This window comes from Vitis riparia, chromosome 12 (genome assembly GCF_004353265.1).
Source record: "Vitis riparia cultivar Riparia Gloire de Montpellier isolate 1030 chromosome 12, EGFV_Vit.rip_1.0, whole genome shotgun sequence".
NCBI classification, from domain to species: domain Eukaryota; kingdom Viridiplantae; phylum Streptophyta; class Magnoliopsida; order Vitales; family Vitaceae; genus Vitis; species Vitis riparia.
The window spans coordinates 4,555,906-4,582,104 of NC_048442.1; the positions used below are offsets into that span (position 1 = coordinate 4,555,906).

The window sequence follows — 26,199 nt, forward strand, 5'->3', positions numbered from 1 at the left end:
TTTCTCCTTTTCATTGTATATTCAATACCATCATTCCATGTCATTTTTACATGCATCTGCTTCTGCACCTACCACTTCTCTTTTGAATATTGAACAGAATTAGGAAGCACTTGCTTTTCTAAAATGGAAGGCTAATCTTGAGAATCAAACCCAGTCTTTCCTCTTTTCTTAGTCTAGATGCAATTCTTGCCATCATTAGTTTAGAGTGATTTGTCACGAGTTAGGAAGTATCTCCAATTTAGACCTTGACAATTGTGGTTTGAGTGGTACACTCCATAATCTCAAGTTCACAACACTCTCCAACCTCCGTGCTCTTAATCTTTATAACAACTACCTCTATGGAACCATCTCTCAAAAAACTGGATTGTTGAGATCTTTTAATGTTCTTGATTTGTCAACTAATGATCTCATTGGTTTGATTCCTCCACCTATAGGAAACTTGAGGAACTTAGATACTTTGCATCTTTTCTACAACGAGCTTTCTAGTTCCATCCTCCAAGAAATTGGATTGTTGAGATCTCTTAATGTTCTTAATTTGTCGGCTAACAATCTCATTGGTCCAATCCCCCCACCTATAGGAAACTTGAGGAACTTAGCCACTTTGCATCTTTTTGAGAATGAGCTTTTTAGTTCCATCTCTTAAGAAATTGGATTGTTGCAATCTCTTAATATTCTTGCATTGTCAACTAATAATCTCATTGGCCCGATCCGTATTTCCATATGTAACTTGAGGAACTTAACCATTTTGTCTCTTTTTAAGAACAAGCTTTCTAGTTCCATCACTCAAGAAATTGGATGGTTGAGATTGCTTGATGATCTTCACTTATCATTTAACAGTCTCAATGGTTCAATACCAGCTTCCATAGGAAACTTGTCCGGCTTAACCTTTTTGGTACTTCATTACAACAGATTCAGTGGTGCCATTCCTCAAGAAATGAATAATATCACTTATTTGAAATCTTTGTAGTCAGTTGAGAATCACTTCATTGGCTAACTACCACAAGAGATATGTCGTGGTAGTGTTCTTGAAAACTTTTCCGCCTTTGGAAACCATTTCATCAGTCCTATTCCAAAGAGCTTGAAAAGCTGCATGGCTTATTCAGAGTTTAGCTTGAATGAAACCAACTTATCGGAGACATAGCTAAAAGTTTTGGTGTATACCTAAACCTAAATTATATTGATCTAAGCAGTAACAATTTTTATGGTGAGCTTTCTGAGAAATGGGGGCAGTGCCACATGCTCACAAGCCTGAACATCTCCAACAACAATATTTCTGGTGCTACACCACCTCAACTTGTGAAAGCAATTCGACTGCAACAACTTGATCTCTCTACCAATCATCTAAGTGGGAAGATCCGAAAAGAATTGGGTATGTTGCCCTTATTGTTCAAATTGTTGCTAGGCAACAACAGTCGATCTTTCAGGAAGTATTCCTTTGGAATTGGGAAACTTATCCTATCTTGAAACCCTTGACTTGGCATCAAACAACTTAAGCAGTCCAATTCCCAAACAACTAGGAAGATTCTGGAAATTATCATCCTTGAACTTGAGCGAGAATAGATTTGTGGATAGCATTCCCGACGAAATTGGAAAGATGCATCATCTTGAACTCTGTTGATCTTATTTGCTTTTATTGGCATTTGTTTTCTTTTCAAAAAATTGAGGAAGAGAAACATCAAGTCAACCGAAGAAGATGTTGAAGATCTATTTGCAATATGGGGCCATGATGGGGAATTGTTGTATGAACACATCATACAGGGGACCAACAATTTCAGTTCAAAACAGTGTATTGTCACCGGAGGATATGGTACTGTTTACAAGGCTGAGTGGGCACAGTGGCCACCATTGTCAAAGCCGTTTTCCATGATTACTTTGGGTGAGCTGATGAGTCATGGAGGTGAAAGAGGGTCCTCACTTCTCCATGTAAATTTGTTATAAATTGATTATTTCTGTAAAAGCTTATATTGGGTAGAGTAAGAAGGTTTTTCAGGTGTTGTCAGTAACTTTGCAGGTGGGCTGCTGAATATGAAAAGGCTGCTGGGGATGCACTAAAATTCAATCATCCAGAATCATTGATGTGTATTAAGAATTGCAGTTCGATTCTGAGGTGAATGGTTTCATTAAAACGAAAATCTCTTTTTCTCTGTCTCTAAATTTGTAATCGACCCATAAATCGGTTGTGATGCGATGACTGTCTCTACCTCTGAGGCTGCCAAATACTCTGCGTCACCAGATGCTTGGACAAGTTGGTTTTATTAATGGGGGGCCCCCATGCCAGGTTTGATCAACTTCTGTTCTGTTTTTCACTCTATTCAAAGAGCTAAAACAAGGCTGCTATCTTCACAAGGTTTCTCTGGGATGAATTTGTTTAACCAAAGTAGCTGGAGAAAAGTTCAGTGTGAAATGATCCTGGCCGTCTCATCCTTTGTTGATTACTTTTGGCCAAGATTCTTCCTACTCGAGAATGTGAGGAACTTCATGTCTTTCAACAAATGACGGGCATTCAGTCAAAGTCTAGTATGGTAGAGCAGTCAATGAAGCATTCATCAGCATTATTAAATTGTTAACTCCCATCTTGGTCTTTAGCTATGGCCACAACTGTTGAGGGTTTTGTAGATTTGTTTTTACAAAATTTTGTCTCTAACATTGATTTTTATGATTTTTCTGAGCCTCACAAATGCATTAATCTTGTTGAACAGCTTTATATCCCCATAAATTATGGTTATCGATGCTTCACTTGAGTGTTCCTGCTAACTGTTACTAATTTTCGCAGCAACCTTGGATCAAAATGGAGCTTATGTGAGCATGGAAGTCTTGATTCATGGTCAACAAAACCACAGTGCTTGTTCCTCAGTCCCATCTAGGGATTTATTTATTTATTTTCTTTTATTTTTTAAATTGTAATAAGAAGTTGAAACAAGGCCAATTGGTAAGTTTTCCATATGTTAGTTCAATAGATTGTGGGTTCACCTAATAATGTTTTCAAACATAGTTTCAATTTTGCAATGTTTTCATTAAAGCTATGTTTGGTTCCCAGAAAATTTGAGGGAAAATGCGAGGGAAAGAAAATACAAAGGAAAAGTAGAAGGAAAGAAAAAGTGAAGGAAAATAAAAAAATAGATTAAAAGTTGATAAATTATTTTTTTTGTTACTTCAAACTCTTTTTTTTTATTTTAACTCATCAATATAAAGATTAAATAATTTAAAAATACATAAGTTTTTAATTAGTTTTAATTATATTTGATTTTCTTTTATATTTTTTATAGGACAATCAAACATGAGAAAATCATTTTCCTTAGCATTTTTTTTCTTTCCTTTGTACTTTCCGGTAACCAAATATAGCCTAAGAATATTTACCTCTAGTTATTTTTAATAAATTTTAGTATATTTGAAAACAAAACTAAAGAATCCAATTCAACTTGATTCAAATTTGGTTAGTATAGAAAAAGATTTGGTAAAGTTTGGTAGATTTTCAACATTATGTGCTAAGAAAGTTTTGGGTTTTGGATTGTATTACTATTTGAGTTAGTTTTAGACTTCTAAATTATTTTTATAAATTTTTAGACTTGTCATTGAGTAAACATGGATAGTTTAATAATTTATGGAACTTGGATTATTTGGTAAAAAAAGGAGAAAATAAGTGTGTTTTAGCATGTGCTATTTTATGCAAATTTGGAACTAATAGAGGTTGAGACTAAGTTGATGCTCTTTCAATGACCAGTTGACTTAGTTATCAATTTTCAAAGTATATATACCATTGATAGACTCATTGGTTCAAGTTTTACACAAGTTGGACTCCATTTTCCTAAATTCTTATTTTCAAGTTCATCAATTTTAGTCTAAGGTGTTGTCTAGGTGACAGAAGACTATTAGGTGTCGTTCATGTGAAAGAAGACAATTAGGGCTATAGGATCTTAGCCATCTTTTATGAAATTTCCAAATCTAAAAGTATTCATTTGTTAATTAGGAGAGGATCCATAGTTTCAGGTGCCATTATACTGCAAATTCTGTTGTTATTTCGATTACAAAGATTTTTGTGAATAGTTAAAATATAAATGGTTTTAGTAAATTTTCCTAAAATAAATCTCTCTTATATGCATTATACATTACTTGTGCAATTTGATTATTAGTATGAGGCATATGTGAAATTTCTATTTGGTCAAAACACATATGATTAATATTAAGTTTGCAAAAATAAATACCACTTCTTTTTCAAGTAATTATTTAATACCTTGCATATGTGTACAATAATGCAATTACATACTTTGTTAAATTTTAAATTATTTGTTATAGTTTTGGAGATTTATATATAACAGGTATCATACATAACACATATATCAATGAGGTGTTTCATTTTGCTTTGATATGAAACTTTACACCACTTATGTACAAAGGGATGGGATGGATCATACACTAGTATTGTGGGTTTTGATACTGGGCTATATGGAAGAGTCTGAAGTGGTAAATTATGCTCCATTGTGCCCTTGATGGATGGCTAGGAAATGAGTTCCTTGGTAGTGTGATTCAAGATAATGAGACCCTAAAAATGGTGTTGATGAGGTACTATCACAAGTAGTAAAGGCTTAATTACGTATAACTAGTAGATTGACCATAGATATGTTTAAAATCATGATTACATATTTTTAAATGTCATATATTCCTTAAATCCTATTATGACTTTTGACATGTTCTAAATCTATTTTGTTCATCATAACTCTTGTGTATCACAACTATTCACTAGATCTTATGTTAATCCAATTTATTTTAATATTTTTAAGTGAAGACTCTTGTGTGCCAATTAGAAAGGTAGAATCATCTTTAGAGAGGAAGTTAGTGGGCATCCAACTCTAAAGGTTTTTCTTATTAGACTTGTATGTAGGACATATAGTTTATTTCTTTTGTGTATTTCAATTAAAATTCTTTTGCTACTATGTGAAAAAGATAGCATGAGATAAAATTTACGGAATTGAGAAAGACAAAAGGGCTTATTAAAACTTGTAGGTTTTCAAAATGAAATCAATAGATTCTCTTTTTAGAATAATACAATTAAAATGATAAATTCTAATGACTATAAATGTTTAGTTGAACCAATGTCTCAATGCAAACAAATATCTAGATAATTATACAAGTTTGGACATTTATTTCATTTTTCTTTTCTTTTTATTTTATCATTTAATTAAAATAAAGAACTATGAATAATTATTTAAAATAGCTAATAAAAACCAGAAGAAATAAATAAAGTAATAATAACAAAAATTTGGAGCTTTTTATGGAGTGAGGCCTTTAGGTGATTGCCTTGTCTAAAGGTGAGGTCAGATTGAAATTTGATAAGTTTCTTGTCACCTCTAGAATATGTTTTCCAAAAAGAAATTCAAGGAGATAAGTGACATCATTACACTACCTATTAAAGTCATGAATTCATGTGAAACTATGAGTCAAGCTTTTTTTAAGATTCTTAATGCAACCACACACATGAGTAGTAATAAAGAAAAATAAATGAAATTTTAGTATGGTTCAATGATCAATATGATCCCTACTTCTACAGAGTGCACTAATAGAGAGTGTACTAACACTCAATAATCCACTAATCAAAAGAAGGTACAAAGGTTACAATAGTGAATACTCTCCTTCTCTTCTAAACTTTCACACGAAATCCTATATTATAAGAGGGTTAAATATAACAACTATAGGGGAAAAGTCATCCTTCAAGAAATAAAAAGAAAATGTTAACAAGTTGAGCTCAACCCCCCAATAGCCTTTGCATAGTGCTATAAGACTGATAAAGGCTTCACAATCAAACAAAGATGACTTCAAGTTGGGCAAAGACTTTAAAATGAGTCAAGCATGAGTATTATTTTGGTTGTTTTCGGTATTTAGAACTTGATACTACCTATCGAAGTCATAAATGCATGTGAAACTATGGGATAAGTTTGTTAAGATGATTTCAAGTTAGGCAAAGACTTTAAAATGGGTCAAGCACAAGCAACTATTTTGTTCATTTTTGTTATTTGGAAGTCGACACTGCCTAAAAAAGTCATGATGCATGTGAAAACTATGGGACAAGTTTTTTTTTTTTAATATGATTTCAAGTTGAGCAAAAACTTTAAAATGGGTCAAGCATGAAATTGACACTACCTATCAAAGTCATGAATGCATGTAAAACAATAGGACAAGTTTTTTAAAAATGATTTCATGTTAGGCGAAGACTTTAAAATAGGTCAAGCACAAGCAATTATTTTGGTTTTTTTTCTTATTCGAAAGTCGGCACTACTTATGAAATTCATAAATACATGTGAATCAAATTCATAAATACATGTGAGAACTATGGGACAAGTTTTTTAAGATGATTTTAAGTTAGGAAAAGACTTTAAAATGGGTCAAGCACAAACTTAAAAACAATACCTATCAAAGTCATAAGTACATGTGAAACTATTGGATGAGTTTTTAAGATGATTTCAAGCTAGGCAAAGACTTTAAAATGGGTCAAGCAAGAGCAATTATTTTGGTTTTTTTTTTTTTTGGAAGCTGACACTACCAAAGTTATGAATTCATGTGAAAACTATGAGACAAGTTTTTTAAGATGATTTGAAGTTGGGCAAAGACTTTAAAATGGGTCAAGTATGAGCAATTATTTCAATTGTTTTTGGCATTTTGAGTCGGAACCACATATCAAAGTCATAAATGCATGTAAAACTATGAAACAAGTCTTTTAAGATGATTTGGAGTTGACAAAGACTTTAAAATGGGTTAAGCAGGAAGTTAACACTACCAATCAAAGTTATGAATGCATGCGAAACTATAGGATAATTTTTTTAAGATGATTTCAAGTAGGGCAAAGACATTAAAATGGGTTAAGCACTAAGTTGACAGTACCTATCAAAGTCATGAATGCATGTGAAACTATGGGACAAGTTTTTTAATATGATTTCAAGTTAGGAAAAGACTTTAAAATGGGTTGGGTCACTTTTCTATTTCAAAAGTCGACACTACCTATGAAATTCATGATTGCGTGTGAGAACTATAGAACAAGTTTTTAAAGATGATTTCAAGTTGGGCAAAGACTTTAAAATGGGTTAAGCCCAAAGTTGACATGGCTTATCAAAGTAAAAAATACATATGAAACTATGAGACAAGTTTTTTAAAGATGATTTCAAGTTAAGCAAAGACTTGAAAATGGGTGAAGCAAGAGCAATTATTTTGGTCACTCTTGTTATTTGAAAGTCAGACACTATCTATCAAAGTCATGAATGTATGTGAAAACTATTTCAAATTGGCCAAAACTTTAAAATGGGTCAATCACGCACAATTATTTCGATGGTTTTTGGTATTTTTAGTTGGTACCACATATCAAAGTCATGCATTCTATCAAAGTCATAAATGCATGTAAAACTATGAGACACGTCTTTTAAGATGATTTGAAGTTGGCAAACACTTTAAAATGGGTCAAACAGGAAGTTAACACTACCTATCAAAGTTATGAATGCATATGAAGCTATGGTATAAGTTTTTTATGATGATTTCAAGTTGGGCAAAGACATTAAAATGGGTCAAGCACAAAGTTAACACTACCTATCAAAGTCATGAATGCATGTGAAACTATGGGCTAAGCTTTTTAAGATGATTTCAAGTTAGGCAAAGACTTTAAAATGGGTCAAGTCGTTTTTCTATTTTAGAAGTCAACACTACCTATGAAATTCATGAGTGCATGAGAGAACTATGGACCAAGTTTTTAAAGTTGATTTCAAGTTGGGAAAAAACTTTAAAATGGGTAAAAAAAACAAAGTTGACATGGCCTATCAAAGTAAAAAAATACATGTGAAACTATGAGACAAGTTTTTTAAAGATGATTTCAAGTTAGGCAAAGACTTTAGGATGGGTGAAGCAGGAACAATTAGTTTCATCATTTTTGTTATTTGAAAGTCGACAATACCTATCTAAGTTATGAATGCATGTGAAAATTATGGGACAAGTTTTTTAGGATGTTTTCAAGTTAGGCAAAGACTTTAAAATGGGTCAAGTACGAGCAATTATTTTAGTGGATTTTGGCATTTTGAGTTGGTACCACATATCAAAGTCATACATTCTATCAAAGTCATAAATGCATGTAAAACTGTGAGACAATTCTTTTAAGATGATTTGAAGTTGGCAACGACTTTAAAATGGGTCAAGCAGGAAGTTAACGCTACCTATCAAAGTTATAAATGCATGGGAAACTATGGGATGAGTTTTTTAAGATGATTCAAGCTGGGCAAAGGCTTTAAAATGGGTTAAGCACAATGTTGACACTACCTATCAAAGTCATGAATGCATGTGAAACTATGGAACAAGTTTTTCAAGATGATTTCAAGCTAGGCAAAGACTTTAAAATGGGTCAAATCATTTTTCTGTTTTAAAAGTTGACACTACATATGAAATTTATGAATGCATGTGAGAACTATGGAACGAGTTTTTTAAGATAATTTCAAGTTGGGCAAAGACTCTAAAATGGGTTAAGCACAAAGTTGGCATGGCCTATCAAAGTAAAAAATACATGTGAAACTATGAGACAAGTTTTTTAAAGATGATTTCAAGTTAGGGAAAGACTTTAAAATGGGTGAAGCAAGAGCAATTATTTTGGTCATTTGTTTTATTTGAAAGTTGACACTACTTATTAAAGTCATGAATGTATCTGAAAACTATGGGACAAGTTTTTTTAAGATGATTTCAAATTGAGCAAAGACTTTAAAATGGGTTAAGCATGAGCAATTATTTCGGTGGTTTTTGGTATTTTCAGTTGGTACCACACATCAAAGTCATGCATTCTATCAAAGTCATAAATGCATGTAAAGCTATGAGACAAGTCTTTTAAGATGATTTGAAGTTAGCAAAGACTTTAAAATGGATCAAGCATGAGGAATTATTTAAGTTGTTGTTGGTATTCAAAAGTAGACAACACCTATCCAAGTCAACATTCACATGAAACTATGGGACAAGGTTTTTAAGATGACTTCAAGTTGGGCAAAAACTTTAAAATGGGTTAAGCATGGTCAAATGAATGATTTCAATGGTTTCATTATTTGGGAGTTATTGAGTTGATGGCAATTTTATTATTTAATAAGATGTGAACAAACTTAGGCCTTGTAGTAAATATGTGTTAAATTTGCCCATGAATTACTAGGCTCTTTGTTTCACAATTTATTTGAAATTAATTAGTTTTAAATCTTTTTACTAAGTATAGTTTTTTGCTCATAAGTTACTATCATCATTTTTAATTATTAGTTAAAGTTAAATTCCGGTACTTGATACATTTTATATTTAAGTATTTATATTTTGTTTGAATACATTTTTTGTTTTTTTGTTTCTAAAAATAGAAATTTTTATATAAAAAGTTGAAACTCTAATACAAAAAGTATGAACTTAACTAGCTTATACTTTAAAAAAATTTAAAATTTGAAATAGTAAATTTTTTTCATGCCTCAATTTATAAAAACCACTATTTTTTTGTGTAAGACTTCAAGAATTTTTTGTATTTTATATAAGAAGTTATTTCTATTTTCTTAAAAAAAAATAGAAAATGAGAATTATATCTAAATGGACACTTAATTATTTAGTACAAATGAATTAATTGAAAACAAATTTATAAATAGTAAGCCAAGTAACATTTTCTTTTGAGACATTTTCTACAATAATTTAATTCATGGACCCATGTATAGTCCATTCCCCAACTTAGAACAGTTGATTAATTAAACAAAAGGACCTCATATTTAAATCTCATAAATTGATTTTGTTTTTCATATGGATATAAAACAAAATTGATTCTCCTAAATTGATTTTACCTTATCTAAAGAAGTTTTCATATAGATAAATGTACTTAAGGAAAGAAGTTTAGGCCCTATTTGACATGACAACTATTTTTAAAAATAGTTTGAAAAATAATTTTTTTAGAGCAATTTTTGAAAACTATTATCTAATGTTTTATAAAACAAAAGTTTGTTTGAGAACCTGAATTGTTTTTAACATGGTTTTAATATTTTTAAATATGTTTTAAAAATAATTCTTATATCTCATGTTTTATTTTTAATCATTCTACATATTTGTATAATTATTTTTTAAAAACAACCTTTAAAAAACAAGTGAAAACAATTAAAAACAACTAAAATATGTTATCTAAAAACACTATGTTTTCTAAACAGAAAACAAAAAATAGTTTTTGGTTGTCAAATATGATTTCCTATTTTTTGTTGTGTTATTTGGTTAAAGGGGTCAAAATAACCCCCATATTTGCAAAAATACCCACCGTTCAAAAATACAAAAAATGACTCGATTAAGACAAAAATACCCCTCCTTTAATTTTCCTCCAACACTTACAACTTCTCCTCTTCTGCTTCATTTACAGAACAACTCCTTATCTCTTCCTTTAGAAATTGAGAAAAAAATTCTCATCTTCTTCTTCTATTTCATTCTTTTCCTTTGGTGCATAGAACTGAAAACTCATCTTTCCTTCAGAAACCACTTTGTACCTTTTTAAGAATGAGCTTTCTGGTTCTATTCCTCAAGAAATTGGATTGTTGAGATATCTTAATTTTCTTGATTTATTAGCTAACAATCTCATTGGTTTGATCCCTTCATCTATAGGAAACTTGAGGAACTTAACCACTTTACATCTTTTTCAGAATGAGCTTTCTAGTTCTACCCCTCAAGAAATTGGATTATTGAAATAACTTAATAATCTTCTATTATCAACTAACAACCTCATTGGTCCAATCCTTCCTTCCATTGGTAACTTGAGGAACTTAACCACTTTGTACCTTTTTAAGAATGAGCTTTATGGTTCCATCCCTTAAGAAATTGGATTGTTAAGATTTCTCAATGTTCTTGATTTATTAGCTACCAATCTCACTGGTCTGATCCCTCCATCCATACGAAACTTGAGGAATTGTATCTTCATATAAACAAACTATATGGTTCTATTCCTTAAGAAATTGGATTGTTGATAGCACTTAATGATCTTCAATTGACTACAAATAGTCTCACTAGTCTGATCCCTCCTTCCATAGGAAACTTGAGAAACTTAACCACTTTGTATCTTTTTGAGAACAAGCTTCCTGGTTCAATCCCTCAAGAAATTCAATGGTTGAGATTGCTTGATCTTAATTTGTCATTTAACAATCTTAGTGGTTCAATACCAGCTTCCATAAGAAACTTGTCGGGCTTAACCTTTTAGGCCCTTCATTACAACAGACTCAGTGGTGCATTTCTCCATAAATGAATAATATCACTCATTTGAAATCTTTGATGTTAGCTGAGAATAACTGCATTGGCCAACTTATACAAGAGATCTGTCTTGGTAGTGTTCTTGAATAATTTGCTGCCTTAGGAAACCATTTCACTGGTCCTATTCTAAAGAACTTGAAAAATTGCACAAGCTTATTTAGGGTTAAGCTTGAAAGAAACCAACTTATGGGAGACATAGATGAAAGTTTTGGTGTCTACCCACACCTAAATTATATTGATCTAAGCAGTAACAATTTTTATGGTGAGCTTTTTAAGAAATGGGGGCAGTGCCACATGCTCACAAACCTGAACATCTCCAACAATAATATTTCTGATGCTATACCACCTCAACTTGGGAAAGCAATTCAACTGCAACAACTTGATCTCTCCACAAATCATCTGATTGGGAAGATACCCAAAGAATTTGGTATATTGCCCTCATTATTCAAATTGTTGCTAGGCAACAACAATCTTTCAAGAAGTATTCCTTCGGAATTGGGAAACTTATCCAATCTTGAAATTCTTGACTCGGCACCAAACAACTTAAGCGGTTGAAGTCCCAAAAAACTAGGAAACTTCTGGAAATTTTTATCCTTGAACTTGAGCGAGAATAGATTTGTGGATAGCATTCCTGATGAAATTGGAAAGATGCATCATCTTGAAAGTCTCGATCTTAGTCAAAATATGTTTACAGGAGAGATACCACCGCTGATTAGAGAATTACAGTACCTGGAAATGTTGAATCTCTCCCATAACAGGCTCTCTGGCACCATCCCACACACATTTGACGAGTTGATAAGCCTGACAGTTGCTGATATATCCTACAATTAATTGGAAGGTCCTCTCCCCAACATCGAAGCCTTTCCTCCATTTGAGGCATTCAAAAATAATAAAGGTCTGTGTGATAATAATGTCACTCATCTCAAGCCATGCAGTGCTAGTAGAAACAAGGCCAACAAGTTTCCTGTTCTGATCATAATACTCCTCATTGTGAGCATTCTATTGTTCTTATTTGCTTTTATTATTGACATTTATTTTTTTTTTCCCAAAAGTCGAGGAAGAGAAAAACCAAGTCTCCAGAAGCAGATGTTGAAGATCTATTTGCAATATGGGACCATGATGGGGAATTGTTGTATGAGCACATCATACAGGGCATTGACAATTTCAGTTCGAAACAGTGTATTGGCACTGGAAGATACGGCACTCTTTACAAGACTGAGATGCCAATAGGTCGGGTTGTTGCTGTGAAAAAACTTCACTCATCAGAAGATGGAGATATGGCTGATTTGAAAGCTTTCAAAAGTGAGATTCATGCTTTAACACATATAAGGCATCGCAATATCATCGAGTTTTATGGCTTCAGTTCATTTGTAGAGAACTCATTTTTGGTTTATGAGTTTATGGAAAAGGGGAGCCTGAGAAACATTCTTAGCAATGACGAAGAAGCAGAAAAATTAGATTGGATGGTGAGGCTAAATGTTGTTAAAGGCGTGGCTAAAGCTTTATCCTATATGCACCATGATTGTTCACCTCCCATAATTCATCAAGACATATCGAGCAACAATGTGTTGCTAGATTCAGAATATGAAGCTCATGTATCTGACTTCAGCACGACTAGGTTTTTAAAGTCAGACTCATCTAATTGGACTTCAATGGCAGGAACTTTTGGTTAAACTGCTCCAGGTACATTTTACTTAGTGCCTTGCATAATCTCTAAACGACCTCTATACATCATATGTAACTTTCACAATTGCTTAGTAGAGAAGAGCATGAGCTAATCTTCTTTGCAAAACTTGCTTACAAGATGAAGGTGGATAATAAAACCGATGTTCATAGCTTCAGAGTGGTAACATTGGAAGTAATTATGGGAAAGCACCCTGAAGAACTCATCTTATCTCTGTTATCATCAGCGTCCTCATCATCCTCATCACCATCAACTGTGGACCATTGCCTGTTGAATGATGTGATGGACCAGCGGCTCCCACCTCCTGTGAATTAAGTGGCTAAGGAAGTAGTACTTGCAGTCAAATTAGCATTTGCATGCTTGCATGTTAATCCCCAATCTCGGCCAACTATGCAACAAATTGACAGAGCACTCTCAACACAATGGCCACCATTGTCAAAAGCGTTTTCCATGATTACATTGAATGAGCTGCTGGGCTGCTGGGCCATGGTCATGGGGGTGAAACTAGCCAAGGGTCCTCACTTCTCCATGTAAATTTGTTATCATGCATTTCGTCGAAGTCTAGTCTGGTAGAGCTGTCAATGAAGCATTCATCAGCATTATTAGATTGTTAATTCCCACCTTGGTCGTGAACTATAGCCACAAATGTTGAGGGGTTTTGCAGATTATTTGAAAATTTTGTCTTTAACATTGAATCTAATCCCATCATGTTGGGTCCTCATGATGTATTTTTTCTTAAAACTGGAAAACCTAGACAAAGTTTAGAATTTAGGAGGCCAGAAAAGGATAAGGGTTGAATTGAATACTAGATGTATTAATTCCAATTGGAAAGCTGATATCTGAACAGAGAACAGAGAATAGAGAATTTTACATTCTAGGAGAGTCAATGTGATATAAAAAAGAAAGAAAAGAAAAATAGTTTCTAGATAGAAAAGACAAACAATCTAACAAAAAATGGAATCCTTTTGCCTTCAAGTGGATACCACCTTTAAGAGCATCAAGAATTTGAATGATGTAATGATGTAGGTCCATCAATGGTGATGGCAAGCCCAAGTGGGCTTTAAAGTGGCTTGTCAAGACAATTGTTTGATAAGGAAAATGCATATGTGGTCCTACATCTTTTATGTGGTAATGCCCAAAAGACTTTCCTCTAATTTTTGTGATTCTTCTAAGCCTCACAAATGCATTAATCTTGTTAAACAATTTTATATCCCTAGAAATTATGGTTATCGATGATTCAGTTGAGTGCATTGACTCAAATTATTTTAATATTTATTTTTTGGAGAGTAAATATTTATAGTGTGTATGTTTTGGTAAGTTACTTTTGAACTTAACAAAGGATTGGGAAACTATTGGTCTAGGGTTAACCAATAGGGCTCCATAAATATGTGACTTTATTTAGTATTTTTATAGAGAAGGAAAAACTAAGCAAAGAGTAAAGAGAGGTACAGAAAGGGTGTATTGAGTTTTTGGTAAAGAAAGATTGAGAGAGTTTGAAATGTGTATTTCTAAGAAACATGTTTACACAATTTTCAAGTTAACTTCAGGATTGGCAAACACTTTAAAATAGGTCATGCATGACCAATTATTTAGGTTGGTTTTGGTAATCCGAAGTTCTTGAGTTCATAATAACTTTATTATTTGATAGTATTTTAACAAACTTGGGCCATGCACTAAACATGTGTTGGATTTACCCATGAATGTTTCACAATTTCTTTGCAATTAATTAGTCTTAATTATCTTTACTAAGTATATATACTTCTTTGCTTACGAGTTCGTTGTTATCATTTTCAACTACAGATTTAAGTAACATTTCATTGTTTGATAATTTTTATGTAAGCATTTATGTTCCATTTAGATATATTTTCTATTTTTTATCTTTTAAAAAAGAAAACTTTATGTAAAAAACATATATTCATATACAAAAAATATAGACTTACCTTACATTTTGAAAAATATTTTTCAAAAAATTTAAAATTCCAAATAGTAATTTTTTTTAATATTTTTTTTTTTTCAAATCAAGTTTAAAAGGCACTACATTTTGGATATAAGACTCAAAGACTTTTTATATTTCATGTAGAAGTTATTGCTATTTTTATTTTTAAAACTAGAAAATAACTCCATCCAAAAGGACACTTAATTATTAGTATAATTAATTAATTGAAAGGAAATGTATAAATAGTAAGCTAAATGACATTTTTATTGTGAGATGTTTTATACAGTAATTTAATTCATGGACCCCATGTATGGTCTATTCCCCAACTAGAATAGTTGATTATTTGAACAAAAGAACAACCTCATTATGGTTATATTGATTGTTTTTCATCTATTATTTGTGATGGTAGTTGTGTCTTAAAACTAGAAGACTTTTTGTCTTTTATATAGAAGTTGTAACTATTTTTTATTTTTAAAACTAGAAAAATAAAAAATCCATCCAAATGGACACTTAATTATTAGTAAAAATTAATTAATTGAAAGCAAATGTACAAATAGTGAGCTAAATAACCTTTTTCTTGTGAGACATTTTGTACAATAATTTAATTCATGGACCACATATGTGGTCCATTCCCCAACTAGAATAGTGGATTGCTTGAACAAATGAACAATCTCATAATGACTATATTAATTGTTTTTCGTCTATTATTTGTGATGGTAGTTGTGTGTTAAGACTCGAAGACTTTTTATGTTTTGTATAGAAGTTATTACTATTTTTTATTTTTAAAACTAGAAAATAAGAACTCCATCCAAATGGACACTCAATTATTAATACAATTAATTAATTGAAAGCAAATGTTTAAATAATAATCTAAATAACATTTTTCTTGGAGACATTTTGTACAATAATTTAATTCATGGACCCCATGTGCGGTCCATTCCCCAACTAAAATAGTTGATTATTTGAACAAAAGAACAACCTCACAATGGTTATATTAATTATTTTTGTCTATTATTTGTGATGGTAGTTGTGTCTTAAGAGTCAGAAGATTTTTTATATTTTCAATAGAAGTTATTACTATTTTTTATTTTTAAAATTGGAAAATAAGAACTTTATCCAAATGAACACTTATATATTAGAACCATTAGTTAATTGAAAGCAAATGTATAAGTCGTAAGCTAAGTAACATTTTTCTTGTAAGACATTTTGTACAATAATTTAATTCATGGACCCCATATATGGTCCATTCCCCAACTAGAATAGTTGATTATTTAAACAAAAGAAAAACTAAATTATGGTTATATTAATTATTTTCATCTATTATTTGTGATGGTAGTTGTATCCTCTTCAATCTATTTATGTATCAACTACAAGCATTGATGAGGTTATGTTACTCCCTCAGTCCAATTTTTGCATTAAATTTTGTATTTTCTAATAGCTATTCATGTATAAAAGTCTAGGGTGAGAGTGTTTAAATTATACATAGAAGATACTGTCATCTTTACATTGTTCAATCAATCATGAATAATGGATGAGTGGAGCCATTTGATTTTTTTTATATATATAAACATTAACTGATTTTGTAAAATTTATTTTAATTTTAAATCTTATTAACTTAATAAAAAAAATAAAAACATGATTTATATTATGATTGATTTTAAATAAAAGCAGTTTTCATAAAAATATATATTTTTTTGAGGAAAAAATTTTTAATCACTTAGTGATAACTACTCAGCATTGATGATGTGAGTTATCTCCCTTAAGTGATCTCTTTATAAGAATTGTTGATAAAAACAAAAGGAATTGCATGATGTTTCTATCCCATTAAGGTTAATTTTATCAAATGCATATGAATAGATATGTAAAATTTACTTCACAATTAAGGAATTGTTTTAATAAAAAAAGTACTATAAAAATTAATTGATTTATCAATTAAAGAGTCAATAGTCCAGTTCACTTCACATTCAAATTAATCTGTGATATCATAGTTTTTATAACAAAATAAATATATTTTTTATTTTCATATCAATGAGTTTATTTTTGTTTTCAATTATTATGTTGTTTTCATCTCTAAAGAGCTCTTAGTGGATTGAGTGGTCTTTTTGTTTGAGCTTAAATTTGAAATACATGCTAGTCATGGAAGACATTTTTTTTAAGTAAAAATGCACACTTTTATACATCTCTAGATCCCATTATTCATTGCAATGAGCTTTGTCTTTCTAAGAAAAAAGAAAGTTGGCTGAGATTTGTCTTATAACTATATATCTCAACAAAATAAGTCACTAACATGATATCAACAAAGCTCCAAATTTTATCCAAGTAATTCATATCCACATATAATTCGAGGAAGAATTTTCCACCAATTAGTAAAACTTTTTCAAAATTAAAATTAATTTGCACTCATGTTAATAAAACTTAAGAGCTATATAATCCTTTTCAATTCCAAGAGCACTTTGATAAAATAAAATAAAATAAGTGTAGGATTGAGCTATATAATTTTTCAATTCCATTAGTTGTAGACAAAGATGTAGTTGGATGTCAACACCGATTAATGGGAATGTTGGATGTATCACATTTAAGTCTATAACAAGCTAGGTTGCTATCTTCACAGGCTTACTCTAGGATGAATCCGTTTAACCAGAGTAGTTGGAGTAAAGTGTTTCAATGTGAAATGATCCTGGTGTTCTTATCCTTTGCTGATTACTTTCGGCCTAGGTTCTTCCTGCTCAAGAATGTAAGGACCTTCACGTCTTTCAACAAAGGACAGGCCTTCTGACAAACTCTAGTTTTGTAGAGCAGTCCATGAAGCATTCATCAGCATTATTAGATTGTAAATTCCCATCTTGGTCTTGAGCTATGGTATGGCCACAACTGTTGAGGGTTTTGCAGATTTTTCCAAAATTTTGTCTCTAACATTGAATCAAATCCCATCCTGTTAGGTCCCTATGATGTGATTTTTCACAAAACTAGAAAACCCAAATAGGGTTTAGAATTTAGGAGTCCAGAAAATATGAGGATTGAATTGAATACAAGATGTATTGACTCTAATTGCAAAGCTAAAATTTGAACAAAAAATAAAGGATTTTACACTCTAGTAAGGGTGACTTATCTGTCAACTTTTCTACTATCACCCCCAAAAAACCAAACTCTGCCTTACGTAAAGTTGCCAGGGTACGATTAACCTCTGGATTTGAAATCACTACTTATATACCTGGTATTGACCATAATTCACAAGAACATTTTGTAGTCTTAGTAAGAGGGGGAAGGGTTAAGGATTTACCCAATGTGAGATATCATATTGTTCGAGGAACTCTAGACACTATCGGAGTAAAGGATCATCAACAAGGGTGTTCTAGTGTGTTGTAGATTCTTATCCAAGACTTGTATCATTTGATGATACCATGTGAATCACTAGAAACAAACATGTGAAGTGTATGGCTAACCTAATAACAAAAGTTTCATAAGGGGATTGGAGCAGGCTACCATGTAAACGTTCTATTAAAAAGAAAAAATAACAAAAAAGAAAAAAAGAAAAATATGTTCCCAAATAGCAAAAACGAACTATCTAACAAAAATTCAATCTCTTTTTACTTCAAGTGCATATGGCCTTTCAAGAGCATTGAGAATTTGAATGATGTTGGTCCATCACTAGTGATGGCAAGCCAAGTGGGCTTTAGAATGGCTTTTCAAGACAACTGTTTGATAAGGAAAATGCATGTGTACATGGGTCCTGCATCTTTTATGTTGTAATTCCCAAAATATTTTCCTTTGATTTTTGTGATTCTTCTGAGGTTCACAAATGCATTAATCTTGTTGAACAATTTTTGTGACATCTCACGTTGAATAGGGAAAAAAGCTCATGATGTTATATATGTTGGGCTCCTCTTAACCTTAGAGATGCATTTTAAAGCCTTGAGAGCCCCTTGGCTTAGAATAGATAATACAAAAACAATTGTGTGTCTTATTTGGATGAAAAACAAAGTGAAAATTTGTTAGTCCTTAGTCCTTGTTGTGGTTCAAATACTAGTTCCTTAAGACTTCCAAATGAAAAAAAAGCATGTCTATATTTTTCATAGATGATGGGTCTCACTTACAAATTGTGAACACCTTTAATAAAAATGATAAACATCAACCACAAATTATGCATTTGTCTAGGAAAGAAGTAGAAGAAATGACAACTAATTTGGTTTTGAAATATAACATAAATGATTTATAAAATATTAAGAGAAATAATATAGTTCATATTGTAAGGATAAAAATTATGAAAGAAATAATAGAGTTAAAAGAGTTTATTTCTCTCAAGGCAAAATAGTTAAAAGAATTCAATCCAAACAAGGAGTAATGTTGGTTAAAGTGGACTTCCTGTATCAACTAGGTTGTTGATGTGGGCATATTTGGTCCTTATTTCTTAAAATGAATTGTAATTATTAATTTTAAACAAGTTATATTTAAAAGTGCATAGAGTGGAAAAGGAATATTTTTAATTATTTCATATGTAATTGTAGGTGTAAATTTTAATTGAAAATTTTTGAGCATTTTGATAAAATGAAATAAAATATGTGTGGAATTGAGCTCATGTATATAATCCTTTTTAATTCCATTAATTGTAGATGAAGGAGGTGGTTAGATGTCAACACCAACTAATGGAAATGTTGGATGTATCACATTTAAGTCTATAAATAAGTGTTTCATCTTCATCCTTCCCTCCACGTAAACCTCTTAATAACTTCATTTCTACCAATTCAACAATGGCCTTTGAATATTCTTCATCCTACTCCTTACTCTCTCGACTCTTTATCACTCCTTACTACTTCATATTTCTCCTCGTCCTTCTGTACTCAATATCATCATTCCATGTCACTTCTATATCTGCCTCTACACCTACCACTTCTCTTTCAAAAGTTGAACAAGATCAAGAAAGACTCGCTCTTCTAACATGGAAAGCCAGTCTTGATAATCAAACCCAATCTTTCCTCTCTTCTTGGTCTGGACGCAATTCTTGCCATCATTGGTTTGGAGTAGCTTGTCACAAGTCAGGAAGTGTCTCCAATTTAGAACTTGACAATTGCGGTTTGAGAGGTACACTCCACAATCTCAATTTCTCATCACTCCCTAACCTTCTCACTCTTAATCTTTATAACAACTCCCTTTATGGAACCATTCCAATCAACATTGGTAATCTTTCCAAACGAATCACAAATCTTAACTTTGCTTTCAATCATTTCACTGGTGTAATATCTCCCCAACTTGGATTTCTAACATCTCTTAGTGTTCTAGCATTGTCTTCTAATAATTTTAAAGGCCCAATTCCTCCTTCCATAGGTAATTTAAGAAACTTAACTACTTTGTATCTTTTTGAGAATGAGCTTTCTGGTTCCATCCCTCAAGAAATTGGATTGTTAAGATCTCTTAATGATCTTCAATTGTCAACTAACAATCTTATTGGTCCAATCCCTCATTCCATAGGAAACTTGAGGAACTTAACCACTTTGCATTTTTTTAAGAACAAGCTTTCTGGTTCCATTCCTCAAGAAATTGGATTGTTAAGATCTCTTAATGATCTTCAATTGTCAACTAACAATCTCATTGGTCCAATTCCTCCTTCCATAGGAAACCTGAGGAACTTAACCACTTTGCATCTTTCCAAGAACAAGCTTTCTGGTTTCATCCCCCAAGAAATTGGATTGTTAAGATCTCTTAATGATCTTCAATTGTCAACTAACAATCTCATTGGTCCAATCCCTCCTTGCATAGGTAACTTGAGGAACTTAACCACTTTATACCTTCATACAAACAAACTATCTGGTTCTATTCCTCAAGAAATTGGATTGTTGACATCACTTAATGATCTTGAGTTGGAAACTAATAGTCTTACTGGTCCGATCCCTTCATCCATTGGAAACTTGAGAAATTTAACCACTTTATATCTTTTTGAGAACGAGCTTTCTGATTTCATCCCTCAAGAAATTGGATTGTTAAGATCTCTTAATGATCTTGAATTGTCAACTAACAATCTCAGTGGTCCAATCCCTCCTTCCATAGGAAACCTGAGGAACTTAACCACTTTGCATCTTTTTGAGAACAAGCTTTCTGGTTTCATCCCTCAAGAGATTGGATTGTTGACATCACTTAATGATCTTGAGTTGTCAATGAACAATCTCACTGGTCCAATCCCTCCTTCCATAGGTAACTTGAGGAACTTAACCACTTTGTACCTTCATACAAACAAACTATCTGGTTCTATTCCTCAAGAGATTGGATTGTTGACATCACTTAATGATCTTCAGTTGGCAACTAATAGTCTCACTGGTCCGATCCCTCCATCCATTGGAAACTTGAGAAATTTAACCACTTTATATCTTTTTGAGAACGAGCTTTCTGGTTTCATCCCTCAAGAAATTGGATTGTTAAGATCTCTTAATGATCTTGAATTGTCAACTAACAATCTCAGTGGTCCAATCCCTCCTTCCATAGGAAACCTGAGGAACTTAACCACTTTGCATCTTTTTGAGAACAAGCTTTCTGGTTTCATCCCTCAAGAGATTGGATTGTTGACATCACTTAATGATCTTGAGTTGTCAATGAACAATCTCACTGGTCCAATCCCTCCTTCCATAGGTAACTTGAGGAACTTAACCACTTTGTACCTTCATACAAACAAACTATCTGGTTCTATTCCTCAAGAGATTGGATTGTTGACATCACTTAATGATCTTCAGTTGGCAACTAATAGTCTCACTGGTCCGATCCCTCCATCCATTGGAAACTTGAGAAATTTAACCACTTTATATCTTTTTGAGAACGAGCTTTCTGGTTTCATCCCTCAAGAAATTGGATTGTTAAGATCTCTTAATGATCTTGAATTGTCAACTAACAATCTCAGTGGTCCAATCCCTCCTTCCATAGGAAACCTGAGGAACTTAACCACTTTGCATCTTTTTGAGAACAAGCTTTCTGGTTTCATCCCTCAAGAGATTGGATTGTTGACATCACTTAATGATCTTGAGTTGTCAATGAACAATCTCACTGGTCCAATCCCTCCTTCCATAGGTAACTTGAGGAACTTAACCACTTTGTACCTTCATACAAACAAACTATCTGGTTCTATTCCTCAAGAGATTGGATTGTTGACATCACTTAATGATCTTCAGTTGGAAACTAATAGTCTCACTGGTTCAATCCCTCCATCCATTGGAAACTTAAGAAATTTAACCACTTTATATCTTTTTGAGAACAAGCTTTCTGGTTCCATCCCTCAAGAAATTGGATTGTTGAGATCACTTAATAGTCTTGACTTGGCAACTAATAGTCTCACTGGTCCGATCCCTCCATCCATTGGAAACTTGAGAAATTTAACCACTTTATATCTTTTTGAGAACGAGCTTTCTGGTTTCATCCCTCAAGAAATTGGATTGTTAAGATCTCTTAATGATCTTGAATTGTCAACTAACAATCTCACAGGTCCAATCCCTCATTCCATAGGAAACTTGAGGAACTTAACCACTTTGCATCTTTTCAAGAATAAGCTTTCTGGTTTCATCCCCCAAGAAATTGGATTGTTAAGATCTCTTAATGATCTTCAATTGTCAACTAACAATCTCATTGGTCCAATCCCTCCTTGCATAGGTAACTTGAGGAACTTAACCACTTTATACCTTCATACAAACAAACTATCTGGTTCTATTCCTCAAGAAATTGGATTGTTGACATCACTTAATGATCTTCAGTTGGCAACTAATAGTCTCACTGGTCCGATCCCTCCATCCATTGGAAACTTGAGAAATTTAACCACTTTATATCTTTTTGAGAACGAGCTTTCTGGTTTCATCCCTCAAGAAATTGGATTGTTAAGATCTCTTAATGATCTTGAATTGTCAACTAACAATCTCAGTGGTCCAATCCCTCCTTCCATAGGAAACCTGAGGAACTTAACCACTTTGCATCTTTTTGAGAACAAGCTTTCTGGTTTCATCCCTCAAGAGATTGGATTGTTGACATCACTTAATGATCTTGAGTTGTCAATGAACAATCTCACTGGTCCAATCCCTCCTTCCATAGGTAACTTGAGGAACTTAACCACTTTGTACCTTCATACAAACAAACTATCTGGTTCTATTCCTCAAGAGATTGGATTGTTGACATCACTTAATGATCTTCAGTTGGCAACTAATAGTCTCACTGGTCCGATCCCTCCATCCATTGGAAACTTGAGAAATTTAACCACTTTATATCTTTTGAGAACGAGCTTTCTGGTTTCATCCCTCAAGAAATTGGATTGTTAAGATCTCTTAATGATCTTGAATTGTCAACTAACAATCTCAGTGGTCCAATCCCTCCTTCCATAGGAAACCTGAGGAACTTAACCACTTTGCATCTTTTTGAGAACAAGCTTTCTGGTTTCATCCCTCAAGAGATTGGATTGTTGACATCACTTAATGATCTTGTGTTGTCAATGAACAATCTCACTGGTCCAATCCCTCCTTCCATAGGTAACTTGAGGAACTTAACCACTTTGTACCTTCATACAAACAAACTATCTGGTTCTATTCCTCAAGAGATTGGATTGTTGACATCACTTAATGATCTTCAGTTGGAAACTAATAGTCTCACTGGTTCGATCCCTCCATCCATTGGAAACTTGAGAAATTTAACCACTTTATATCTTTTTGAGAACAAGCTTTCTGGTTCCATCCCTCAAGAAATTGGATTGTTGAGATCACTTAATAGTCTTGACTTGGCAACTAATAGTCTCACTGGTCCAATCCCTCCATCCATTGGAAACCTGTCCAGTTTAACCTTTTTGTTCCTTGATCACAACGAGCTTAGTGGTGTTATTCCTCTTGAAATGAATAATATCACTCATTTGAAATCTTTACAGTTAGTTGAGAATAACTTCATTGGCCAACTACCACAAGAGATATGCCTTGGTAGTGTTCTTGAAAACTTTACAGCCTTTGGAAACCATTTCACTGGTCCTATTCCGAAAGGCTTGAAAAATTGCACTAGCTTATTCAGAGTTAGGCTTGAAAGAAACCAACTGACAGGGGACCTAGCCGAAAGTTTTGGTGTGTACCCGACCCTAAATTATATTGATCTAAGCAGCAACAATTTTTATGGTGAGCTTTCTGAGAAATGGGGGCAGTGCCACAGGCTCACAAACCTGAACATCTCCAACAACAATATTTCTGGTGCTATACCCCCTCAACTTGGGAAAGCAATTCAGCTGCAACAACTTGATCTCTCCGCCAATCATCTAAGTGGGAAGATCCCGAAAGAGTTGGGTATGTTGCCATTATTATTCAAATTGTTGTTAGGAAACAACAATATTTCTGGCAGTATTCCTTTGGAATTGGGAAACTTATCCAATCTTGAAATTCTTGACTTGGCATCAAACAACTTAAGCGGTCCAATTCCCAAGCAACTGGGAAACTTCTGGAAATTATGGTCCTTGAACTTGAGCGAGAATAGATTTGTGGATAGCATTCCTGACGAAATTGGAAAGATGCATCATCTTCAAAGTCTCGATCTTAGTCAAAATATGTTGACAGGAGAGATGCCACCGCTGCTTGGAGAATTACAGAACCTGGAAACGTTGAATCTCTCCCACAACGGGCTATCTGGCACCATCCCACACACATTTGATGATTTGAGAAGTTTGACAGTTGCTGATATATCCTACAATCAGTTGGAAGGTCCTCTCCCCAACATCAAAGCCTTTGCTCTATTTGAGGCATTCAAAAATAATAAAGGTCTGTGTGGTAATAATGTCACTCATCTCAAGCCATGCAATGCTAGTCGAAAGAAGGCCAACAAGTTTTCTGTTTTGATCGTAATACTCCTACTTGTGAGCAGTCTATTGTTCTTACTTGCTTTTGTTATTGGCATTTTTTTTCTTTTCCAAAAATTGAGGAAGAGAAAAACCAAGTCTCCAGAAGCAGATGTTGAAGATCTATTTGCAATATGGGGCCATGATGGGGAATTGTTGTATGAGCACATCATACAGGGGACCGACAATTTCAGTTCGAAACAGTGTATTGGCACTGGAGGATATGGCACTGTTTACAAGGCTGAGTTGCCAACAGGTCGGGTTGTTGCTGTGAAAAAGCTTCACTCATCAGAAGATGGAGATATGGCTGATTTGAAAGCTTTCAAAAGCGAGATTCATGCTTTAACACAGATAAGGCACCGCAACATCGTCAAGCTTTATGGCTTCAGTTCATTTGCAAAGAACTCATTTTTGGTTATGAGTTTATGGAAAAGGGAGTTTGCAAAACATTCTATGCAACGACGAAGAAGCAGAAAGATTAGATTGGACTGTGAGGCTAAACGTTATTAAAGGCGTGGCTAAAGCTTTATCGTATATGCACCATGATTGCTCACCTCCTGTAATTCATCGAGACATATCAAGCAACAATGTTTTGTTAGATTCAGAATATGAAGCTCATGTATCTGACTTCGGCACGGCTAGGCTTTTAAAGTCAGACTCATCTAATTGGACTTCATTTGCAGGAACTTTTGGTTATACAGCTCCAGGTACATTTTTCTTAGTGCCTTGCTTATCTCTAAATGGCCTCTATACGTCATATGTAACGTTTCTAATTGCTTAGCAGAGCAGAGCATGATCTAATCTTCTTTGCAGAACTTGCTTACACAATGAAGGTGGATAATAAAACCGATGTTTATAGCTTCGGTGTTGTGACATTAGAAGTAATTATGGGAAGGCATCCCGGAGAGCTTATCTCATCCCTGTTATCATCAGCGTCCTCCTCATCTGCATCACCATCAACGGTCGGCCATTTCCTGCTGAATGATGTGATAGACCAGCGCCCCTCACCTCCTGTGAATCAAGTGGCAGAGGAAGTAGTGGTTGCAGTGAAGTTGGCATCTGCATGTTTGTGTGTTAATCCCCAATCTCGGCCAACTATGCAACAAGTTGCTCGAGCACTCTCAACACAGTGGCCACCATTGCCAAAACCGTTTTCTCTGATTACGTTGGGTGAGCTGCTGGGTCATGGTCATGGGGATGAAACTAGCTGAGGGTTCTCACTTCTCCATGTAAATTTGTTATCGATTGATTATTACTGAAAAATGTAAAAGCAAGAAGGCATACTGTTATGACATCCATGAGGTGGGTGCAAGCAATCGTGCATAATTTCTCTTGGTTTTTTTTTAACTTCTATTATAATATAAAACTACAATTATATTATTTTCTAATATATTGAAGGGTGGAATGTGCAGGTTATTCAGAAGCATGATCTGCCACCATGTGATGTCCTTGCAACCTTTGGAATATATTTTCCTTCGAAGGCCCTCAAGCAGGTACTTC

At 33.3% G+C, this 26,199-nt stretch overlaps 1 protein-coding gene and 1 pseudogene across 1 annotated transcript; both read left to right on the forward strand.

Annotated features, from left to right (window-relative positions):
- Window positions 1-13,252, forward strand: part of LOC117925898 — a 31,026-nt pseudogene extending 17,774 nt beyond the window's left edge.
- A 6,369-nt stretch (window positions 13,253-19,621) lies between these two features.
- Window positions 19,622-26,187, forward strand: LOC117925899 (probable leucine-rich repeat receptor-like protein kinase At1g35710). Its single transcript, XM_034845009.1, is given in 5 exon segments — window positions 19,622-22,314; window positions 23,664-25,124; window positions 25,126-25,406; window positions 25,513-26,001; window positions 26,112-26,187. Coding segments are annotated over 4 exon segments (4,833 nt in total). The 3' UTR covers window positions 25,911-26,001; window positions 26,112-26,187.
- Window positions 26,188-26,199: the final 12 nt, after the last annotated feature.